Genomic DNA, 24,046 nt, shown 5'->3' with positions numbered 1-24,046 from the left:
CCACAGTTGTCAGTGCTCACAGAAGTGGCTCCTTCAAAGCAGCCACCCAAAAGCTTCTATTTTGTGAAACTAAGAGACTCTTCCCCTTTAAGCACCAGTCACAGGAAACTCCACAGCCTCACTCTGAGCTGTGTCTGTCTGGAGCTTTTCAGAGACAAATGACACCAATAACTGCATGAGTTCCCTGTCATCACACATAGGGACCTGGGATCCATTCCATGCAGGTGTGAACAGTGTCTAGAGGTGACTCTTGCTTGGCAGCAGTAACTGAGTCCACTGACACTTTACAGTCCCTGGGTACCATCCCACATGACATGACACAGATGTGCCTCCATGGCCAATCCTGCTATGCTTGTCCAAATTTATCACACTCCAGGGATGTGGCACATTGGCTAACTTTATATTTAAAGAATGAGCATTATCTTTCTAGGAAACATTTCATCCTCCATAAGCTCAATTCATTCTCTTATCCAAATGTGCCTCTTAGAACCTGGGCTTCTCATCCTATGCTCAGTCCTTGTGTTGTACCTGCTTGTACCTGCACATGCTATGTGCACATCCCGTGTGCTCATGTGTGGCCATCAGAGAACCTGCAGGGGTTAGTTTTTTTTCCACCTTGCTGAGGCAGGGCCTGTGGTTTGTACGGTGAGTCTCTGTCTCCATCTTTTCACGGAGGAATGGTATGATTACTAGATGTGCCTAGATGTGTCAAGAGCCATTTCCCTGAACTTACAGTGTGCCTAATGTTACTGTTGGAGGAAGGAGAGCAGAACAAAGGTCACGGGTGAGAGGATTCTCAGGCTCCGGGGACAGCCCAGCCAAAATCCATCGTTCAGTAGACTCTCATGTGTTGGGAATTAATTGAGTTACTTACAGGTTAAGCAAAAACATGCTCGATATCCTAGAAAAGAAATACATTTCTCAGCTCACAGAAAACTTGTGTCTCAGAAGCCAGTGCTAAGACATGACAGATCTACATGAAAACTTCCACTGTCAGATTTGGAGTGCTCGGGTCCTAAAAGGATGTGAGTATGGTCTTCAGTTCATCAGTGGCTATTCTCCGAACAAGCAGAGCCTCCTCACCTGTGCGCCACTGGCCCAGCCTTATCCATTTGCTTTGCTAAATATCTGTCCCATAAAAATGGCATGTGAATGATGCCTGCTGATGCATGGCCACACTTGATCTAAGGATCCGTTTTTCTCTAAACACCTCAGTCTCCTGGGAAATGCTAGGAATAAAATCTCAGTGAGTTACAGAGCTGAACTAAGAGCTGAGATCAGGCTCCCCAGTGCATTAGAAAAACAGAGACTTTTAAAATTGAGCCCATCACTTGGAAAAACTAATTGTTAGCACATCATGGTCCTTTCTTGAAAATATTAATAGGTCCAAGAGAATTATCAGTCCTGGTTTGTGTACCATGTATCTACACTGTGAAAATTTTAGCCAAACAGCAATGGAAGAATTCACTTCCACTGTTACATTTATCACCAGTGTGTGTGTGTGTGTGTGTGTGTGTGTGTGTGTGTGTACTCAAGTGTGTATATTATTTTGGTACAAGGAGCCTGTGTTGTGCTTTTAATGATTATAATAATTTAAATACACACTGAACACTGCGTATATGACAGGTACTACAGAGTTGAATGCCTGACAGGTGTCTTTCTCAGCTACCCTTGTGAGCTAAGAGAATTTGCTACCATAAGCTCCAGTTTATTGAGGAAGACAGAGCACAATAAGGCTGCATATCCCCTGGGCAAGGAGGGAAATGTAGGAAAGGCAAGGGCTCAAACCCACATTCTTCACTTGAGTATTAAAATGGATGTGCAGGGTTTCAGATTTGGTTAAGTTGGTAGAGTGTGTACCTAGTATGCATGAAGTCCTGGGGTTCACAGAAATATGACATGGAGGTATAAGCCTATAATCCCAGCCTTCAGGAGGTTAGAGTCAGGAAGTTCAAAAATTCAAAGTTAGTCAGGTAGAGTGGCTCTCACCTAGGCAGAAGTGGGTGGATCTCTACAAATTCAAGGCCAGCCTGATCTACATAGAGTCTACATAGAGATCCAGGACAGCCAGAGCTAAATAGTGATAGAGCCATTCACCAAAAGGGGGGGGGGAGTGAGGGGAAGAAAGGAAGGAAAGGGAAGGGAAGGGAAGAAAAATGGGCAGAGGAAAAAAAGAAAATTTCCAGTGGAGAGTGTTAGCTAGCATAGTCAGAGCAGCAAGCCAGCTGCCCTAGTCATCTTTCATCCCCATCTTTTCCAATTTTGCTGTTCATTGGTGCTAGGTAAAGCCTCCATGTGATCCAGAAGACATGCATCAGTTTTTCTTAGCACAACAAATCCACAGTCAACTTCTGTCTTTTGAAGACAGGCCACTGTTAGCACTATGGCCAGAGCAGGAAGTCCCCTATGGTATCACAGCACCTACATGGAAGGCAACCATGTGCCTTCTGTAGAGGGCAAATACATTTTCAGCTATGTTTTGACCAACACACACTTCTAATCACCTGCGCTATCTATTTCATACATAACCTAAAATATTTGTAAACCAAGAGCAGCCAATCTGGGATAGGCTCTTCCAGGAAAAGGCAGAAGCATGGAGCTTTACTTACATAGCAGCAGAAGGAACAGTGGAATGGCTAGGAGACCCACACTCCCTATCCCCTTCAACCAGAGGTCTTAGACCATAGCTGACCTCTCCTATCCACCAGCCTAGTATGCTTGAGACAGACTACTGTCCTCCGTTTCATGTCACATACCAATGGGTCATGTGACGGGGCCATCAACTATCTATAAAGGTAGCTATTGTGACGGATACCTCCATGGCTCACTCTAGAGAGACATCCCTTCATTTCTGTCACTGTGGAAATAGAGACTTTGCATGGACAACTGTGCCCAGCATCTGAGCCTCTGCATCTGTAATAGGTGATGTGTATGGCTGTAACTGAACATTTCAGAGGCATAAAGGATTATATGGAACTGTGGTCCACCTCTGTCACTAGGCCTTCTTCCTAGAAGCAATTTCTTTGAGTGATGCTTCTATAACCATTCTGGAACACATGGAGAAGTCTCCATCCAACCTCTTTCTGTAGCATACACACTGAAGCAAACACTTCCCTAGTATGTTCTACATGGTACCAAGGGAACACAACTTGCAAGCCACTCTTAGTAAATAAGAGTGTGCACTTTTGCCTAGACAGTTCTTAGCCTGATGCCTCCTTTTGCAGAACTCCTGAGTTTTGATGCAGAGAGGTTAGGGAAAGGATGAGATCCCATTAAGCCAGAGTATCTGCCTTCCCCACAAAGGTCCTGACTTTTGATTTCTGGGTTACTAACTATAGACAGGAATCAAAGCAGGACTCAGATTTTCTTAAGCAGCCAGATGTCTCCAGCTTCAGTCTCCTCCTTCCTTCTTGCACTGTTTTTTTTTTTTTTGATTCAGTAATATTTTACTCTCTTAAGGCTATCCAATTCCTTTTTTTTAAAAAAAAAAAAAAAAGGGAGAAGTATTTGTCTTACCTAACCATTGGAGAAAGCAAGGTCACAGTGGCCCTGCCTGCGTGTTTCTGGCTATGGGCAACCCACTAATTGTGTCAGCTTTGAGCAGTTCCATGCTACCCACATCACTGTGGGGGTAGTAGTCACAATCTTTTCTGTGCTCATAATTTCCATAATTTTTAGCCAGAGACAGAGCCACTCGCAGTGAGACATGTTAATGTCTGCCTAGGACCTCAGTGGCAGCTCTGGGTTTCTGTGACAGCCTCTAGTCTTCCTGCACAGAAGCCACAGACAGCAGGACGTGTTTACTGTTGTAGATTATGTGCAAGCAGATAACAGGGTGATGGTCAAGGCACCAGGGCTATGTTTTGATTTTGGCATGTTTGTTTTCAAAGCTGAAAGAGGAGGGGGAGGGAAGGAGAGGGTGCTGAAATTCTACAGTATATTGCTATTGCTAGAACACAGGTGGACCACATGCAACAGAGTAGGACTTTTCTCTAGGACATGAGGGAAAAGGAATGATGTTTGAATGTTGTTGACAATACAGACTAAAGAAAAGCATGCCAGTAGAAGCCCCCTGGAGTTCTTTGTTATCTCCTACAGAGGAGGCTGCATTTTACCAAAGCCACACCTCATATGCAACCACCTATACCATGTCCTGACCATGGTAATAGAGGACAGATAGAGAACCTTTACTGTTCTCAGGGCTTGAGTACTTCCATCAGCATCTTGGCTGTTTGGAGATTTATCACTGGGGTGAGCATGCCATTTGTCCCCATAGCTGAGAGCCATCTGAGAGAACATGATGAATGACAAGCCTATGAGCATAAATTGGGAATATCTCAGGCAAGCCATAATTATCTTCTAAGTTGCCAGGATAAATCCAGATGCATTAAGACAGACTGTCATATACCTTGCCTTTTCGTCTGCACAGCAATAAAACCCTGGTGTTATCTTTACTCCAGGGACTGGATACTTAGTCATATTTAACAGCAAAATTAGTATTGCTTTGTAAGGAACAATTACATAAGCTGAATCTCCTCATGCTGAGTGTGTGCTTTCATTTTTACATTACACATGGGTATTGTGCCCATAATTTTTTGTTCTATGATGAGAAATGGCACTTGATTTGTGTGTGACCTTCATTACCCAGGGCTCATTGTCAGTCAGAGCTAGCAACTCTTATTCATGGGCAACTGCATGCCAGGCCCTAGGCCAAGTGCTTTTCTGTGCCAGTCCTCATACCACCCTTGGTGGGCATTGCCGGGTTGAGCGAACCTGTTATCATCTCTGTATATGCTCCCAAGATCAAAAGCTCAGGGACTGAGTGTGCATAGCTGGTGTGGTCTTTACTCCTGCCTAAGGTATTTGTCTATATTCTAGAACCTTCTTGTGTTTCCTTTCATGAAATCTGATGCAGACATGTCACCTGTGTGTCTGGCCCCTGTCCAGTGGCTCTCTCTGAGCCCAGTCTATCTACTGTCCGTCCTTGGTACATCTCCCATGCAGCTGTGATTTAATCAACTTCTGTAGTGGCCCCTTAGCTTCGCAGGGAGCTGACAGACAGTGAATCTGGTGTTGCAACCTCTAAGCTGCACTCTAGCTCTGGAGACGTGATCTTAGCACAAGCGCTGTGAAAACATCACAAGGCTTTGAAGCGACATTTGAGTGTTACTGGATATGTAGTCTGCCTAGCCCTAAGACAGTGCAGGTTGTGCCTCACCCTGCCTAATCATGAATGTGCATCAGCTCACTTAATTACCAAGACACCCTATCCTGTGCTGTGGGATGTTCCAACTTTGTGCCCTCAGAGTCCTTTCCCTGCGGTGTTGAGGCCAAGAGTGGAAAGTATCATGCTGACCAGACCTACCATGGGCCCCAGGACAGTGTGTACAATACTTACTAACTGGTGCTCTCCAGAGACACCTAGGAAGGTGCCCCCCTAGAGCTTGGGGTCTCTCATATTTCCGTTAAGCATTTAAAGCTGACACATGAGTAACTGCTGGTATAATAATTATCTGTTCTGGGAACATTTTATGTGTTCTTTTGTTTAAGATAGCTTACTCCATTTTCCAGACAGGTAGACTTGTGTGAATCCCAGATCAGTGGCCTTTGGATGTAACTCAGTGTAGAATATCCCCCAAATTATCCCTCTGCCCCTGTGGCCAGTGGCCACAACATCAGCCATACTGTCCTCACAGATCCTTACCTGTCCTGCAAGCCACTGCGTGGCTCCTTCCCACAAATTCTAACAAGCATTCAGGTGGAAAAGCTACAGCAGGTTCTGCAAAGCAATCCAACTCTCTCTCTTTTCAGATCTTTACACCAAGAGGAAGACAGCTGTCTTGTGGATCCTGTGCATCCACAATTGCAGCAGTATTTAGAAACTGGAAATTGTCTGAAGCTATGGGTGGATTTATATCCACCCGCTATGGACACTGGGAGAGAACTTGACTGTCCACTGCACCCCTAAGACCTGTGGGGTCAGACGACCCACATTTTAATGTACCTATGTGACTCTTTTCAATGTTACAGAAAAATTTCCAAGAAGGCTAAAGATAGGCCCTACCTTATATTAGGTGGGTTATACACCCAAAATAAAACCAAGGCTGTGTAGTAGCATGCACTGCCTTCCAGAAGTCTTCTGGGTCCCAGGGCCCAGTTCTGGCCGCACAGCTGAGTTACATGTGACCTGTTGTCTGTTGCAGGGCACCCGAAAGCCCAGCCCTCCTCAGAAGCCTCTGCCTGCTGATCCGTTGAGCAGGACTTCTCGGCTCACTAGTGCCTTGGTGAGGACCCCAGGGCAGCAGGAACCTGGGCACCGCCCAGCCCCCATCAGGTGGGCATCATCTAATGGTATAGGGTAGCTGGACTAACCATGCTGGTTATTGGGTGTTGAGCCTTGCATCCTACCTGCCCTGACCTGAGAATGATGGGAGATGAGTGTAGAAATAACCAGGAAGCCATCACTACAAACTATAGCTGTGCAATGGCTCACTTACCAAGATCACAGCAGGATGAAGACAACCCAGGAAAGCTGAGCTGCTGACAAGGGCCCGGCCTGGCCTCCAACAGGCACTAAACAAAATACTGTGTCTGTTTGAAGGTTGGACCTCCACCATCCTCACCAAGACCTTCTCTGCCTAGTCCATGGCCTGAGACACTAGTTCAGGGTGGGAGATTACAGAGATATGAAGGCTAAGCAGCTGCCCAGTAGCTGGAGCCCTAGGGGTTTCTCTACAGCTGAGTGACCCGTGCAGGCTATCTCCGGCTGCGATCATCTCCACCCTCTCCCACAGGGGATGAGGCAGATGCAGTCCAAACTCTACTTACATGGGGAGAGGTTATCCTCGGCTGCAACTGAAGCTGGCTCGTGCCTTTGCAACTTAGCCAACATTAAATATTAAAGCACGCCAAGTTGCACTTTAAAAGGGGGTGATAAAGACTCAAAACATTTCCCAGAGATACTTGCTGCTGAGGTTGCTTACATCAGGTATCTCTGGTAGTGGAAACCATGGCATGCTGGGTACTCTCCCATCTTCCATGTTGGCTGGTGCTAGCTGGGAGTGTTGACAACATGGAAATCAGTGAAGGCTCCAGCTCAGCCTCTTTCTTAGTGAAATTATTCCCTTGTGGGCTTCTTGTTATTTTGATTTTCTCAGTTCTTAGGTTAGAACATGCTGGACAAGTGCTGCATATCCCGAGCCTTGGTCCCCTAGTAGCTGAGGCTGACCTGAAGTTCCTGATCCTTCACTCTCCTTTGCATTGGGATTATAGGTGTGAGACACCGTGCCCCGGGTAGCAGACTATTTAACGCACAACCTACCTGTCTGACTCACATGCCTTTTAGCAGGCTGTGAGCTCTTTGAACACCAGAGAACCAAAGGTACTGACGGTTGGCCAAGCGGCATGCTCAGTAATTCCTATCTCTGCAGGGGAAGGCACACATCAGTGATTCATTACATCTCTTGGGAAGAATGTTGGCCTAGGAAAGAAATGACTACCTCATAAATCTCAGAGATAATGCTGGTCAAAGGGTTAGGAGAACAGGCCTGTTCACTGCTGTAGAAATGCAGGAAAACATTTTGCATAGCATTTCAGTTACTTTTGATATTCTACTAGATAAAAACACCACGTGGACATGGTGGGGTGGGCAGGGGAGCACTCCTTTTCATAATGCCTCCAAGTGGCAACCTGTCTTAACTTCTACTGATGGCAGCTTGGCTCCCCATGTCTCAAACTGTGCAGTGTGATCCTGTAGCCACTAGGCATGTTAGAGTTGGTTAAAAATAAAATAGAAATATGAAAAAGTGTGAATAAACATGTGCCAAGTTTTGAACACTTAACTCCGCGCCTGTCGGTGCCCTCAGCACTTTATGCAGATTGCATGCCGAGATGCTAAAAAGAGCTGAATGAAATTTAGTGATAAAACTGAGATCACCTATATCACGTGGCTGTGAGAAACCTAGAATCTGAGACTGGAGAGATGGCTCAGTGCTTAGGAGCACTTGCTGTGCTTCTAGAGGGACCAGAGTTCAGTGGCCAGCACTCACTTTGGGTCACTCACAAACTATAACTCTGGCTCCTGAGGGATGAGAAACACCCACTTCTGGTCTCCACTGGCACCTGCACTCATGTGCAGAGACATCCAGATAAATAAATCTAAAAACTTAGAATTACCTGAGAATATCCATTTTTTCTGTCAAATGGTGCTATTCTAGAATCAACTCATGGATGGGAGGCATAGTTCCAGAGAGGGGCAATAGACTGTGGTTGGTCACTGAGAGTTCTACAGTAAGGTCCTTCATATGATCAGCATCTCCACCCCACCCCAATCCCAGAAGCTAACCTGGCCTCCAATCTCAAGTGGGGGATCTGTGGGCTCTATAACCTAGGAGATGCACCAGTGTGCAGGAGCAGCCTTCTTCCAAGGTCAGACCTCGGAACTTGTCTACGGACCGGCTTCTGAAATCTAACTGCAGTTTTGTTTTCCTCTCTCTGACTTGCTCTCCATTCAGGCCTACCCCTAAGCATCAAGTACCCAGACCCTCCCACAATGCCTACATCAAGTGAGAAGCCAGCCCAGACCGGTCCTCAACAGTGAAGACAGAAGTTTGCACTATCTTCGACTCCATCGGAGTTGTTGTTGTACCAACTTTCAGAATTTCTAGAGTGTTTAAAACACCATTCTTCCCAGACCTCGGAGCTACTGCCATCGGTGCTGTGCTGTGGTGCTTTGTGGACTTGCTCAGGAACTTGTAAGTTATTAATTTATGCAGAGTGTCTATTACTGCGCAGGGCGCCGTAGCAGGCATTTGTACCATCATGGGGCTTTTCTACAGAAGGAAGGCTCCTCGTGCTTTTGTTTTTCTGGAGGACTTGAACTATCCTGCTTGATGGGACCCAAGATGAGATGTTTACTTTCCATTTGAGGCCTTTTTGGAGAACAGCTTCCCACCTTCCCAAGGCTGTGTTATGGTACCAGACACGCAGCTCAGGACACCCCAGGTAGAACCTGGAAAGGGTTTTCTTTGTTTGTTTTTATTTTATCTTTTATTTTTTAGAATCCCTTTCTTGGGTTGTAGCCGGGGCCTTCGGGAAGGTCTTGGGCCACTGCATGCTAATGGCCTTCAGGCCCTGCACCCTGAAGCTCTCAGACAACAGGTAGGATCTGGTTTCTAGCCAGCAGCTTTGGAGAGAACCTGGAGTACTGAAAATAAGGTTTGGGGTGTGGCTATACCAGGATAGAGACTGGAACCCTAGTCTGGGCAAACATTTGACCTTGAGCTGAGCAGCCATGAGCACCTCTGGGGAACACGGAAGGCTGAGGTGCTGCACAAGGCTTTGCTTTGAGGGCTGGCAGAGGCTTCTCTCTGGCTGCCCTTTGCAGAGTGCTAGCTGGCATGGGCATGTTGTTTACATTGGGAACAGTGGTGTTTCTACAAGAAAGCCACTGCCTGGGCACTGCAGACCTCTGTCTCCTGCCCATTTAGAGCTAAGCAAATTACCACATTGTCTTCTCGACTGTAATACAATGACCCTGTGTTCTGACAGATAGAGGAGGCTTTCTATGGGACTATAACCATTTTCAGATGTGAACTGGTAACCAGATCTAGTCGATCAACTCTGGAGATAGAAATCTCCTTTTTACTGCAAGGCTCAACTTATTAAAAATTAGGCAGAATCCATATGCTTGCAAAAGCTATAACCACATGGAATGCTATTCTCCTGGTACAGCCTAAGTCTGGTATCCTTATTAGTAGCCATTGGACAAAGAACCCAAAGTTACCTGAGAGTTCTCTTCAAGGCATCCTGATTTCTTCAGCATAGAGACTCAGTCTTTCTCACACTCTCAACATACCTGTTAATGCATAAGACAGCAAGGCAATCAGTTTCCTAATACTGAGTTTGCTCATGAAAGGCAAACTCAGCTAGGCAACTCTTTAACCTTTACTCTTTCAATGTCTGACTGGGAAGCTACTTTCAGAAGCAGATCTTCAAGATGCCTCAACCCAATGGCATGAAAGATATATATTTAAAGAAATTATGTAAGGCAAAATGCCAGAGGCCTTCCGGGCCTCCAGATAGGGTGTAGGATGACTAGCTTTCATATTAGAAGGTAATTGACAGCAGTTCTGTACCTCATCTGGCTGCTTTAAGATCAAGGCTTCTCTGGCAAGGTAACATTAATGGCTGGCCTGTGCCTTGAAGCAGAAGGGAAAATACAGGTATGGAATTTGGTTTGCTTTCTAGAATCCAAAACTGTATTTAGTGTTGGGAGGCATGGTCCTCGTGACTGGGTAAATAAGTCCACGTCACAGATGTGCAAAAGAACTCTTATAACCTGCCTCTTTTTGTGGCACAGAGACAATATTGCTACATATAAAATTTTTGTAACTGATATGACATTGGGTAGTTGTATGGAAGCCAGACATACACAACTGTAAAGGCTTACAGAGTTGTGTGAGTGTTGTCTTGTGAGACACACAAAGCCTTAGCTGGAACATGTGAGCCCCTCCTCTGGGTGGGAGTGAGAGGCTAAGAACGCAGAGAGATGACAGAAGAATTCTGGTTTTGGAGAACCAGAGAGTTTGGTTTAAAAGACGTTGGAGCCGTGATCTTCTGCCATTTCCCCAGTGACCACTAAGGATGCCAGTGGTGCCTTACCAGCTGTGCAGTGCTGGCTGCTTGCTTTTACAGAGCCATGCATTCATTTCTGATTAAGAACATTTTTAATCTTGATATTCCCTTACAGGACAGTGTTACTAAAGGAATTCCTCTAAGATATAGTAGTTGTCAATTAAAGCATTTGCAGTAACTTCAGTTTTAACAAAATTGGGAGCCAATAACCAGCAAGGGTTTTTTGATAGAGGGAAGTTTTTCTCTTTCTTCATCCTTCAAATGACAGACACCAAAATTAATACAGTTCAGTTGCTGTCTATCTTATGCTTCTACACACTAGAGGTATGACTAGAGTTGGAGACCATCCCTGAGAAAGTCCAGTATGAGTCTAGCCAGGAGACGTGGCCGGATGTCCTCCTGTCCTTCCTGCACTGAAGAATAGTTAGAGGTTATGTGACCCCACTTCACAGGCATTCCCCTTAAAAGCTGGTCTCCTACAATAGGTCCTGAGTCTGTTTTCTCAGCACATGGAGAGCAACAATGCAGTTTTCCATTTCAAAATATGCATGCCGAGTTTGCACTCTGTGTGAGTGTTTCCAGGTTACACATATGGGATGACGTCACAGAAACCACACAAGCAACAAATTAAATTCTACGGGAAGAAATACTCCTGACTGGTCTCTGAGGAGACATTTTTATGCCTTCTTAACTTTATTAGGAATTCTCAGGCTGAAGCTATGGGTCATTGTTCTCCAACAAATCAATACAAGCCATCAATGCACTCTCTAAGAACTGCCAAACCCTGATCTGTGTGAATGTTCTTAGGAGCCTGTGATCCCCATGGTGCTACAAAGAGGCTGGAGCTGGGCCAACAAGAAGGCCTAAGAATCCTCCTGCCTCTCAGCAGATGTTTACTGAGCACTCTGAGCCAGAGACACCCCGACAACCGGTGGACAATGGCTGGGCAGTAGGGCACCCAGCCACTTGCAGCTCTTTCCTCTGAGGCCCACTTCGTGTTTTAATTCCCTTATATCAGGCCCCAGCCAGGGGACACTGCCTACAGATCCTCCCCAACAGTTTTCAGATGGCCTAAGCCATACACAAATGACCTAGACTAAGAAACACCAATATTCCCAGAAACCCCAAGAACTGGTTTTTGAGCACTATGACAAGGATATTACAGAGGCCATTTTTTCTCTTCCTTCCATTTATACTGGAAGCTAGCCCTCTCCATTCCTAGTTCCTTCACACAACTCGGCAGTGGCTCCATTACACCAAGGACACAGGAGAAAACAGGTACCAATTTGCCTTCCTCTCTTGCCAATCACAAGTGCCTTACTCTGACCAGACCCCATGCCAAAACCTCTCTCATCCAAGAGAACCAAATCTCTACCTTTGTTACTACTTCAAGCCAAAGCGGTAACTGCTACCCTTCAGGATTCACCTAAACAGTACAGTCCAACCTTCGAAAGCCAGGACCACAGCACAGAGCAACCTCTAGCACACATTGGCCTTGAATCTATCCTGCAGCATGTCAACCACAATCACCTCCCTCCCACTGCCTTGCTGTAATTACAAGGTGAAGTTGGCCATAGAAAATCAAGTTAGCACTGATTACAAAATGCTTTTGATGCAACTTGAATTTCCCACCTATTGCTTTGAAACTCTGACGAGTTAAGTAATGCTCTGGGATCTGTGAGCCCCATGCTCAGGTCCACTGGGCAGTGGGGATCCCTTGCAGGAGTCATGTGCACACAAATGAATGTACCATTTCCATGCCTTTTGTGGAGAACATGCATACAAACATACATACAGACATACATATATACAGACAGACAGACAGACAGACAGACAGACAGACTTTTATTCACATACACACATGCACACTTTCATTAAGAGTAGTTATAGTTTATTATCAAACCACTGCAAGCTTTCCTCATAGAAGAAAAACTAGGAAGAGAAAATGTTGAGTGTGGAATTGTTAGGATGCTCAGTAATGGACAGGGATCGCCAGGAGGCCTAACACTCAAGAGTCATTTTCAACCTAGGAAACGATTTGGCCCCTGCAAGTTGAAAGCCCCACCACCTGCCTACCTGTCTATGTATACCATCAAAGAACATGTTCTGTGCTATCTGAAATTCTCCAAGAAAGTAACATTTTAGCCCTTAATTTAGCACATTGAAATTGAGATAGAGTCAATGACATGTGACTTTCTTTATAATCATATCAGATACTGGTTTATGTTCACTGGCCTGTGTGAACTGGCCACTTCACAAGGCAATGATCAGAAACCACACAAATCCCATGAGACTAGAAACACAATTAATAGTCCTCCCAACTTGGTAGTGGTTGGGATAGCCAGTCATCTGAATATTTGTGACAGCAAACAACACAACCCAAACTGGCCACAGACTGCTTAGCTCCGTTCTGATTAATGTTACATCTCAGTTAACCAGCATAGCCATTCTGCAGGGCTTCATCCATTGATAGCGCTTTGGTTAGCTCATGTTTTCATGTGTGTATGTTACATGCTGTTATTTTTGTATGCATTTCTCATATGGGGGAGCTACAGGTAACCACAGCCTCCGAGTTCAATAGAAAATGTCATTGTTAAGAGTATTATATCCAATAAACAGTAAACAGATAAACTTTGGGTGTGTTATCCACATTGTTATTCATACAAAACTAAGGGGAAAGTCTTGTGCAGAAAAATATACCTATGTGCTCATTCACTTAGAAGAGTGAGGACATCTTGGAGCACTGCACAGGCAACTGAAAAGAAGTGTTGAGAGACCAAGGTATGTGTGCTGTCAATCCTGGGAATGGAGCAGGAAGACAGCCTGGCAGTACACAGCACTGGTGAGACAGTAGGGGAATCTGATACCAGTTTGAACAATGTGAATTCATAACCTATCAGAATCATTTAAAAATCCATATCACTTGTAGGAAAGTTCAAAAAGTAATCAATCATAATACTATCAGATTGGCAGCAAAGGAAATCTAAATGGAATGCTTACACATTTTTTAAAATAGCATCCAGCTTCATTAAATTACAGAAAAAAATGTATATATTCAAAATTATAGCAAAAAAAATGAAATCTTTGTCCTTACCACTTAATCCAAAACAAAGCAAGTGACTGACAAATCGAATCGACACACAGCAAATGTACAGAATCTGACCTCTACCCTATTGCCTCTCAGGATGGAAGAATAGTAATTTTTAAAATGTGTGCCCTAGAAATAGAGAAATTCTTTAGCCACCTAGAAATGTGGAAATGATGTATACTGTAGGCTGCTTATCAAACTCCCAGAATTAGAAGCATTTACCTGTTGTCCTGGTTAAAATCCATCCCTCTGCCCTGTCTCTGATATCTAGTTCCGAGGGTCTGAAGGGATCCCACAAAGGTGGTTAGCAGGTGACCCCACTACATCTGTGAACTCAAAAGGTCAGTAAACGAAACCTTTATAATGCTAGAACAAAAGCAGTTAGTTCCTGGGGGGTGAAATTCAGAGGCTCAATTACACAAATTACTAAATGAAAGGATGACAGTGAGTGATCTCAATGTCTATAAAAGGAAAACAAAAAAAACATGCATAAAATATAAATTTGTAAAAATAAAGCATGCAATTTAATGAGTTCGAAAAACAGAAGCATGAGTTACTAGGGGTGGGGAGAGAGTAAACAGGCTATAAATCACCTTCTAATCATTAGACAAAAGGAACAGGAAATACATGTAATGTAGCCTTTGAGCATGCAGACCCAAGAGAGTGGACGTTACCAAGCTTTATGCTAACGAGAAGGATCTGAGGCATCCTCCTTGCATAGGGGCTGGTGGGTACCATCTGCACCAGACCCAGAGAGGATGGTGAGGTAGATGTCGATGCTGATCATGAACAAAGCACAAGAAGATAAGCCCTTATAAGAAAGGTAAAATGCCCATGCAACATCCACAGACAGGATTAGATACAGCCACAGTTCAAGTCCCCAGGTGGTGCTTTGTGAAGCCTGCAGGGCAGAACTGAAAACTGGCCACATGTGAGTCAGCATGTGGCTGTTTTCTCTGCCACTTCCCCAGGGTTGAACCTTGGTTACCTTTCCATGGGCCTTCCCTAGTTAGCTAGTTTGTTTGTTTGTTGTTGTTGTTGTTTAAATAAGAGTCCACTCCGGTGAGGGCTTTTCTAACTGCTTTATTAGAAGGCTAAATGAACCAGTTTGTCCCTGGAGACACAAGATGCACATGTTCTGCTGATGTTTAAGTTTGGTCCAGCTAAAATAACTTCCCACATTTCTGTCTTTGGGCTCTTAACTGACAGTATTGGTGGTGGTTAACCTCTCTTTGTCTACAGCCTATACAATTTGCCTCAAAAATCTTAACTACTCTTAAACTAAATGTAATCCACTAATCAATGGTGAGGCTGTCCAGGGGCTGGGTCCTTTCACCACAGAGGTGAGCATGTGTAAACACATGAACGGATAGACCTGCCCTCCCAGCACTGTCCTTCAACTAAACATTGCAAACAGAACAGCGCCAGTCTACAGATATGTATTCTGAGCTTTGATGTGAGGCCAAGAGCCTAAGAGAAAACTCGTGGGTGCTTAGGAGGAGCCCCACTGCAGGAGGCAACAGCAGAGTGGCCTGCAGTGGGGTGGGAGAGATAATAAGAAACACATGAGGGGAAGGTGGCCAGTAGGCCTGGAACATCTCGAGGACAGCTAAGGGGAGACAAGAGTGGGGACCCATTAACACTCGTTTATGTAGCAGCAGTGTGTAAATATTTGGTTGTGTGTCTAACTGCAAAGGCACAGGGCACGAAAACATTCCTGTTCTATGGAGGCCCAGTGACAAGACCACATATGAACGTGCTTAGGTAAAAAGATGTATTTCAATGTGGGAAGAGTTGCCCATTACATAAAAGTCACTGTGAATCTTCAACTAAATAAATAAACATCTCGTCGGTCCTCAGAGATGCTGCACGTCACGTGTTCAGCCCAGTGGTCACAGTTTGCTGTCCGCTCAGGTAGGTCTCTCAGATGGGTAGCACTCTGCTCAGTGGACAGAGGACTTCCTTGGCACCTTTTTTTTCCTTTCTTCTAGTAAGGAAAGTACATTCTAGAAAAAAAAAACAACACACACACACACACACACACACAGAGACAACAAACAGGTAGATGTCCTTCAAGGTTTTGGCAGGTTCTGTGAGTCTGGAAAGAACTACAAAATCAGTTTTGATAGGCAGGCTAGAAGTCCTCACCTGTCTGTCAAAAACTCTGGCCATTTCTAGGACACCTTTGCCAAACTGGAAGGAAACACAACTTCCTTAATTTGATCACAGATTAAAGTGTGCAATTCTCATACATTTCTTTCTTCGCTAAGGATCCCAGTGAATGTTACCTCATTTTTCACAGTTGCATCTGCCCCTTTATCAAGAAGTAGCTGAACCAACTGTTCATGATTATTTAAGACAGCAACCTGGAAACAGAAGAGTTGGTGTGAGAAGCACTCTCCCCCAGCCTTGCTCCCCTCCAGCGAGTGCAACACCAGCATGGGCAACATGGTACACCCCATTTCAAACATAGAGTGGCTGTAATGACCTCCACCACTTTTTTTTTTCTTTTTTTGGTTTTTTGAGACAAGGTTTCTCTGTGTAGCCCTGGCTGTCCTGGAACTCACTCTGTAGACCAGGCTGGCCTCGAACTCAGAAATCTGCCTGCCTCTGCCTCCCAAGTGCTGGGATTAAAGGCGTGCGCCACCACCGCCCGCCTCCACCACTTATTAATGGCTAGGGGGTACTACATAAGCAAACCCAGGGCTTAGATAAAAGCTGCTCAACTCTCAAACCACATGTAGTGGTAACAAAAACTGAGACTGGGGAGAACAGTGTACCATGAGAGGCGTCTTTCCATCTTTATCCTTGATGTTCACATCAGCCCCAGCCTCGATGAGGAGTGAGGCCACCTTCTGGCTTCCTGTCACAGCGGAGACTCTCATGAGTGGCGTCCATCCTGAACCATTGTCCACGGCATCTACCTATGTTGCCAGAGACACCTGCCTCAGTCCAATCACTTTCCTGTGGCATTGCTGGTCAGACATAGAGGGGTGTGCACTTCTCCAGACTCCCTCGTTTCCTAGACCTGTGGTGAGCTAGCTGAATTCTAGCTAGTTCAGGAAGGGGATTTGCTGAGTCTCACAGGAGGCCCCCTGAGAGATCCCACTCCTCACTGCCATACTCATCTGTTAAATGGAAACGCCAAAATGAGATGAGTAGGGGTAGGAAGGGACCCAACACCTCCTCCTTGCACTGGCCCATGCTCTCCTTAGCTGTAGTTTTTAAACTCTAGATTTACTTTGATTTTGTATGTGTGCTCTATGTGCATGCAATGTCCACAGTGGCCAGTAGAGGGCATCAGAACCCCTAGAGCTGAGTCACAGACTGTTGTGAGCCACCATGTAAGTGCTAGGAATAGAATGCATGTCCTCTGGAAGAACAGCCAAATGCTCTTAACCTCTGAGCCATCTTTCAAGTCTCCGACTATAATTTTAAGTGTTTATTTTCTTTTCTTTTTTCTCTTCCTAAATTTGAGATGGGGCTTGCTATATAGATCAGACAGCCTCAAATTCACAGAAATCTACCTGCATTTCTACTGTTGGGATTAAAGGCATGAGCCACCACACCTGGCTCAGTAGTAGTACTTTTCTTCACTTGATGTATCTTTCACAGTGCTTTAAATCTTGCCTGCAACAAGGTCATGATGACAAGAGCCATCACAAACTAACTGGGAGCATTCATGTCCAGTGCTATCTCCAAAACCCAGTGTGCCCAGTTGTCAGATAGCCAGTGCCCAAAACCTGGTTTATAACCAACTCTTTCAATTTCTTCTTCCCAAAGAAAAAGTGTGGAATAAAAAGACATAACTGGCACCAAATTCTAGGGTATTCCCAACCAAACCCAGAAGAGTAAGGATGGATATGAGCGAGTATGAAGGTATACACATGCATACACCGAGAGAGACAGAGAGAGAGAGAGAGAGAGAGAGAGAGAGAGAGAGAGAGAGGCACAGAGACAGAGACAGAGACAGGGACAGGGACAGGGACAGGGAGAGACAGAGAGAACTACAGAATGCATTCCTCAAAGATGCAAAGTAGATCATCCATGGCCACCATGAACATCAAAACAAATAACCAACAAGGGGCTGATAGGAGGTTGGGGATGCTCTCTATGTTCAGATGTATGAGACTGATGGATCCTCTCTATCCAGTCGCTCTTTCTCATAGAAATGGCCAACTATGAGCAGCATTTGAATAACAATAAAGTGACCACCTGCCTTAACAAGAGAGTCTCCAAAGCACCTGCACACATTTCCTGTCTAGTCCTGAGGATGAGGTATGGGTATGAGTTTCTATTTCTAGTTTAGAAATGATCAAACCCACCTCAGGGGTCCGGTACCTTTCCTGAGGTCACCCAGCCCATCAAATATACAAAAAACTCCCTGTTAAGGATTAATGGTCTCCTGTCCCCCTCAGCATGAAACCCTGATACCTTGGAAGAGGGTGGAAGTTCTGCCTGCTTCTCAATCTTTCCCATCATCTTACAAAATGCCAGGTGAGCAATGCCAACAACATGGAGGGTGGGCTGCTGTCATCCATTCCCACTAGCCAGCTGTCTCCAAAGGACACATGCATGCAGGTCTGTCCTCTACACATGGCTCCTGGGCTACAGGAGAAGGTTGGATTTAACCAAAATGGTTGACTACCTGAAGGTAACAGGATTGTATACCTGAAGCCCAGAACACCCACACTTCAAAATGTTTATATCAGAGAACCTACCTGCCTAAGAATTCCTTTCCTTTCCCAGAAAACCTCAGCTTGTTATCACTACAGACTCATAGTAGAGTATATGGGGACATCGTGGCCACCCTGCCACATAGAGCTCTCTCACTAAGACCAGCCTTCTGACTTCTTGCAAACATCTCTCAGGCATAAAGAAACAAAGATGTAGTAAATGGAATTATCTTAATTCATGGGATTAGTCCTTTGAAGTAAGTCAGCTTTTTTTATTACAGTAACAGGAACCAGTGAGACCTGTGGCAGGAGCCCTACTTTCCATCACTCACATCTCAGAGATGAACTAGATATATTACTGACATCTTCTGGGAAATGAGGCTTTCCCAGGCTTGGTGTTTGAGGTCACTGATTCAACTTTCCAGGGCTTAACACCTGTAATCACACCCAACACAACCACCTCTGGCCTCCACACATACATATGTGTACACATCCACATAAACATGTATATACATCACACATGTGCAGAGAGAGAGAGAGAAAGAGAAAGAGAGAGAGAGAGAGAGAGAGAGAGAGAGAGAGAGAGAGAACCCAAGAATAAAAACAACCTAACTTTGAAAGCTACTAGACTTGTGCACGTCTCTGCATCTCCAGCATATAGCAGGTGCTCGATAAGGCTTCAGCAACCAATTAAACAGACATCAGCAATGACTGAAGGTACAGAGCAGCAGCACAGACACATGGGGTCAGCTCTGAGTTCCACCCACTTTCTTTGCCTCCCATGATGAGATGAAGCCTGGCTGTTACCATAGTTTCCCAAGGATCCTCCAAGGCCTTTCAAGCTCATGAGCCAGAGACTCCTGTCTGACTTTTCTCAGGGCAAGTGGCCAGGTCGGCCGGCCTGCCTGCCGGCCTGCCTGCCTGCCTGCCTGCCTGCCTGCCTGCCTGCCTGCCTGCCTCCAGATCCCAGAAGATGGTTTCAAGTTCTGACTAGTGTGGTGTGGTTAAACAGGAAGCAAAGAGGCCATACCTCACAACCGTCCTTTATCATCCAGTCAATCACAGAACAATGGCCTCCATCTGCAGCCCAGTGCAGAGCTGTGCAGCCTCCAAGGTCTCGAGCCTCCCAGGAAGCTCCGTGTCTTCGGAGGTATTTGACAACATCCAGGTGCCCCGCATAACATGCAAGCATGAGACTGCAACATACAGAAAAAGCAGAATCCACTGTAGGGCCCACCATTAATCTTGGGTCTGAATTTCATCCATCCAGATTAAACCAAAAACTGTCATTTGAGTGAAAAAAAAAAAAGTTTATCCACACAAAATGTACACATGTCCATTAACTGATAGATAAAATGTGGCAAATCCATGTAATTAAATGCCAGGTCAGCCATGAAAGGGAAGTCAAGTCTTTAGTGTGAAAATTCTTAAAACAATATGATCAATAAAAGATGCCAGGTATAAAGAGTCATAGCATATGATTCATTTACATGAACCATCTAGGAGAGGCTAAGGAAGAAGCCAGAACAGTAGGCTGGTAGCTATCTAGGGCTAAGAAGGGGATTATATTTAGTATATTTCTAAGAGTCATGAAACTGGCCCCCATGGTGGCGATAGGTGAGCAACTGTGTGTGTGAATGTATTTTAAAGCAGTGCATTTTATGATGTATGAATAATGTCTTAATTTTGAAAAGTAAGTACTGGGGCTGGCAAGGTGGCCCAGCAAGGAAAGTATAATGGTCTGAGTTCAACCTCAGATGCCACATTGTGAGAGAACAGACTTCTGCAAACTGACCACTGACCCCCACGTGTGTACCATAGCACATGAGCATTGATACATACATACATACATATGCACATATATATATGCACATATATGTGCACACAACATATAAAGGTGCTTCAAAAATGAATATTGGTTACAAGTGAGTATAAATTATTGGATTTTAAAATATCCACAAAATCTAGATTATATATAAAACAGAGTAATGAGGGACCATGGGTCAGACTGTCAGCATTCTTTATTAAACCAATTTCTTGCTCTAAAACAAGAAGATTGCTCAATTATTTCCACCCTCCTTTAGATAGCAAAGACTGGTTGGTCCATTCCAGCTGCTGGGAAGCTCCTCCTTGTAGACTGTCAATCAATATGAAATCATACACATCTTTTGTGCACCTCCTAATTGGTAAACTGGAATGGACAGGGACCACTCCTGGGTAGTTTTAAGAAGTTAGTGGGGACTGATGTAACCACAGCATACAAATGTATTACCCTATAGATTATTTTCTAGTTGCCATGAGGAAAATAAAACTTTACAGAGATATCCCTAATCCCACCACCGCCAGAACCAAGCCTGGAATCACCACCTGTGTAGGTCTCCACAGAGGAGCCAGAGAAACAACACAAGCTCTCAAGGTTCCTAATGAAGATGGCACCCTGTAATAGCCAAATGTTTATAGCTTTACCATGAAGACACTTTTACTGGAAATACAGGGTTAGGTGAGCAAGCTAGATGCTACCCTACTCCTGGGGAAGGTGAGAGAGAGGAACCCAGAACACAGCATGCTGGGAATTCACTCAGATATCACTGCGAGGAGGGGGTTGGGGGAAGGAGAATGGAAGAGAGGCTGAAGGGAGAATGGAGAAAAGCCTAGAGTGGAAGGATAGAGGAGGAAACGGGACAAGGATGAAGGAGGAGAGAACTGAGAGGGGACAGGTCCTCAACAAAGAAAAGAAAGCCCAAGAGGCAGAAGCACCAGCCACAGTGTGGGAGCATAGACCGCATCAAGGTCTTGCCCAGCCCCCACTACAAAGTGACATCGGAAGGACTAGCAGGAGACTTGAGTGCCAATAAACACCAGAGAACCAGGGAGATGTACCCCAAGTGTGTGGGGACAGCTGGGCCATGATCATGACCTTGCCTCCAGGAGTGCACACTGAAGGTGACTGTGGAGCATATGGGGGGGGGTGTACAATAGGACAAATGTGTGTACTGGCTAAGGCTAGGTAGAGCATGGGCAGACAGATGCCCTCCATGTTATTCTTCCATCATTTTTAGGTGTTTAGAAGGTCCTCTCAGTAGGAGAGAGCAGTCCCTAAGTGGCCACACAAGGACACGGGGTCTACTCAAATCCTCTATCATCCTAAGATGCCCTGACTGGAAGGTCATAATTGCACTTCTGGCCATTTCCTCAGCCTAGCATGGAATCCCTGTGTGAACGGCCATGGCCTGTCTGAGCTTTGTTTTCATTCTTTTGTTTGTTTGTTTGTTTGTTTGTTTTTCAAGACAGTGTTTCTCTGTGTAGCCCTGGCTGTCCTGGAACTCAGAAATCTGCCTGCCTCTGCCTCCTAAGTGCTGGAATTAAAGGGGTGCACCACCACTGCCCAGCTTTCTGAGCTTTGTATTAGCAAATACTCACTGCCTTCTCGTTCCCCTCCCAGCTCCTGCCAACACCCCCCTCCTGTGTCTTTTCTCACATAAAAATGGGAGAAATAGATGTTCAAATTTTCACTGACACACAGCAAACATTTCACTGAGCAGGACCCTAGCTATTGGGGCTTACTTAGCCCATTTATATTCCCAAATTTGGTATAACATGTAATGCTTCCAGTGACTGTGTCTGAAAATGTCCATTTTACTCCACTTTTACCATCTTAATTCCCAAATTTGTAGGTGGTATTTGATGCAGCAAGAGTAATTGCACTTACGTGAACTACTTAATGATGTCTCTAGTACACCATCTTTGTGTGACTTGATTACTGCACACAGTGAATTGTTCCTGGCTCAGGATGCGCATGTGGGTGCCCTGCTCCCTGCACAATCCTCAGTGCTCCCTCAGACAGCTCCTAACTCTGCACCTTCTCCCTGGTTAGTTCCTTCCCAGTTTTGTGCCATGCACATTACAAAGTCAGATGACGAAATCTCTGCTTCCTAATGGCACTTCATGGCTTCTTATACTTAATTCTCCATTTGCTTGATATGAGCTTTGGTGTTTGCCGGGATCTTTTTTTTTTTTTACATAACATATTTCTAGTACCTTCACTGCTTGGTGGCACCTCTACCACCATATTAAGTTCTGTCTATCCTATTTATCTGTCTCTAATCTTTTATACAGTGCCCACCTTTTTAATTAGTTCAACTCTTAAGGCATTGTAATATCTGTCCCCATAGTCTTTGACAGAGTTTTACTGTTTATTACTGTCTATTTGTTCTCTCAGATAAATTACAATAGTTTTGATGGGTTCCCAAGAATAATTCCATTTGAAGCTACATTCAATCTATATGCTAATTTGAGAAAAGTGGAAATGGCACCACAGTGTTGCCATTCTGAAGTACAGCACATAACTCGATTTTTTAAATCTCTGGATCTCTCAGTACAGTTCTGTGGATGTATATTTCCATCAGGCTTCTTGCCTCTGGGGAATTTATTCTACTCTATGTTTATATATTAACCAGGTAGTACCTTTTTTTTAATAGTCTCAATATATAGCCCTGGCTGGCCTAGAACTCATAGAGATTCTCCTGCCTCTGCCACACCAAGTGCTGAGATTAAAGGCCTTTAGATTAGATGATTTTTTAATCATCCTCTAACAGCCACATCAAGAAACCTCCTTATTAAGTTTCAAGTCTTTGGCAGTTGTCTCTCTTGAATTCTTCAGGCCAGAAGGAATTACACATGTATATCCTGGAATACTGTCCAATCATGAAATAAAATATAAGGTGCATTCACCAAGAGCCAAGCCCCGTGTCACACATGGCCATGTAAATATACGTGTCCACAATAAGCCCATGGTTACACAGGGAAGCCTCCTGAGGTAGCTAGCTGTCCAGAGTGACATATTATATCCTTAAGCTGCACCCAGCCCTTCTTGTATGTTACCAACAACGTTGATGTTCTATGCAGCTTTCCAGCCTGTCTTTGCTGTAGGAACTCCAAGCTTAGTACTGGAACATACAAATATGAAGCTCACAGTCAGATAGCCACGCAAAAGCATCCCTGGAGTGAGCCTGTGGACTCATCTTCTCATTTTTTACATGGATAATGTTCATTTAGATTTTCCACTTCTTGGTTTGTTGATTCTGGTGACTTTGAGTTTCTCTAAAAAGCATCCATTCCAACACAGTTATCCAATCTATTATGGAACACAAAATCAGCATTTTCTTTTAATTTTCAAATACTTTCTATAGCCATTCTTTCCCTTCTCAATGTCTAACCTTATTTCTCTTTTCTTCGATGTACAGGACATTAGTTTATCATGAAGATTTTTCGTAAGAGGTGACTCTTACATTTTTTCAGCATGAAAATATTCCTATTAAATCTGTTCCTGGCTCTCTTTTGATTCTTGCCTGTTTTCTACTTTCCTTACATTTTTCTTTTGTAAACTGGCATTATTCTTCTCAAGATCTTGAGCCAATTGATCACTTAGTCCCAAATCAGTTTAAGAGCCATTCAGAAAGTAATTTAAAAATTGTTGTCTACATGCTCCATCATGTTCATAGCAGCCTTATTTATAATAGCCGGAACATGGAAACAACCCAGATGTCCCTCAACAGAGGAGTGGATACAGAAGTTGTGGAACATCTATACAATGGAGTACTACTCAGCTATTAAAAACAATAAATTTATGAAATTCTTAGGGAAATGG

The 24,046-nt window shown here is 44.5% G+C and overlaps 2 protein-coding genes across 4 annotated transcripts in view; one reads left to right on the top strand and one right to left on the bottom strand.

Annotated features, from left to right (window-relative positions):
* Window positions 1-13,266, top strand: part of Adam12 (ADAM metallopeptidase domain 12) — a 335,037-nt gene extending 321,771 nt beyond the window's left edge. The window contains exons 22-23 of the mRNA XM_031388629.1: window positions 6,204-6,334; window positions 8,514-13,266. Coding sequence (XP_031244489.1) covers window positions 6,204-6,334; window positions 8,514-8,568 — 186 coding nt within the window. The 3' untranslated portion in view covers window positions 8,569-13,266. The remainder of the gene's footprint in view (window positions 1-6,203; window positions 6,335-8,513) is intronic.
* Window positions 13,267-14,790: 1,524 nt separating this feature from the next.
* Window positions 14,791-24,046, bottom strand: part of Fank1 (fibronectin type III and ankyrin repeat domains 1) — a 110,247-nt gene continuing 100,991 nt past the window's right edge. For 2 of the 3 annotated variants that reach the window (XM_031388620.1, XM_031388622.1), the window contains 5 exons: window positions 19,430-19,595; window positions 16,504-16,647; window positions 16,012-16,089; window positions 15,872-15,916; window positions 14,791-15,729 (listed from right to left, as the gene is read on the bottom strand). In XM_031388620.1, coding sequence (XP_031244480.1) covers window positions 15,667-15,729; window positions 15,872-15,916; window positions 16,012-16,089; window positions 16,504-16,647; window positions 19,430-19,595 — 496 coding nt within the window. In that variant the 3' untranslated portion in view covers window positions 14,791-15,666. Of the gene's footprint in view, window positions 15,730-15,871; window positions 15,937-16,011; window positions 16,090-16,503; window positions 16,648-19,429; window positions 19,596-24,046 lie in introns of all 3 variants that reach the window. The other variant, XM_031388621.1, reaches the window with a different exon arrangement.

This window comes from Mastomys coucha, unplaced genomic scaffold (genome assembly GCF_008632895.1).
Source record: "Mastomys coucha isolate ucsf_1 unplaced genomic scaffold, UCSF_Mcou_1 pScaffold21, whole genome shotgun sequence".
Lineage (NCBI taxonomy): Eukaryota > Metazoa > Chordata > Mammalia > Rodentia > Muridae > Mastomys > Mastomys coucha.
Note: the sequence above shows the minus strand (reverse complement) of the source record. Positions and strands in the feature narration are given on the sequence as shown.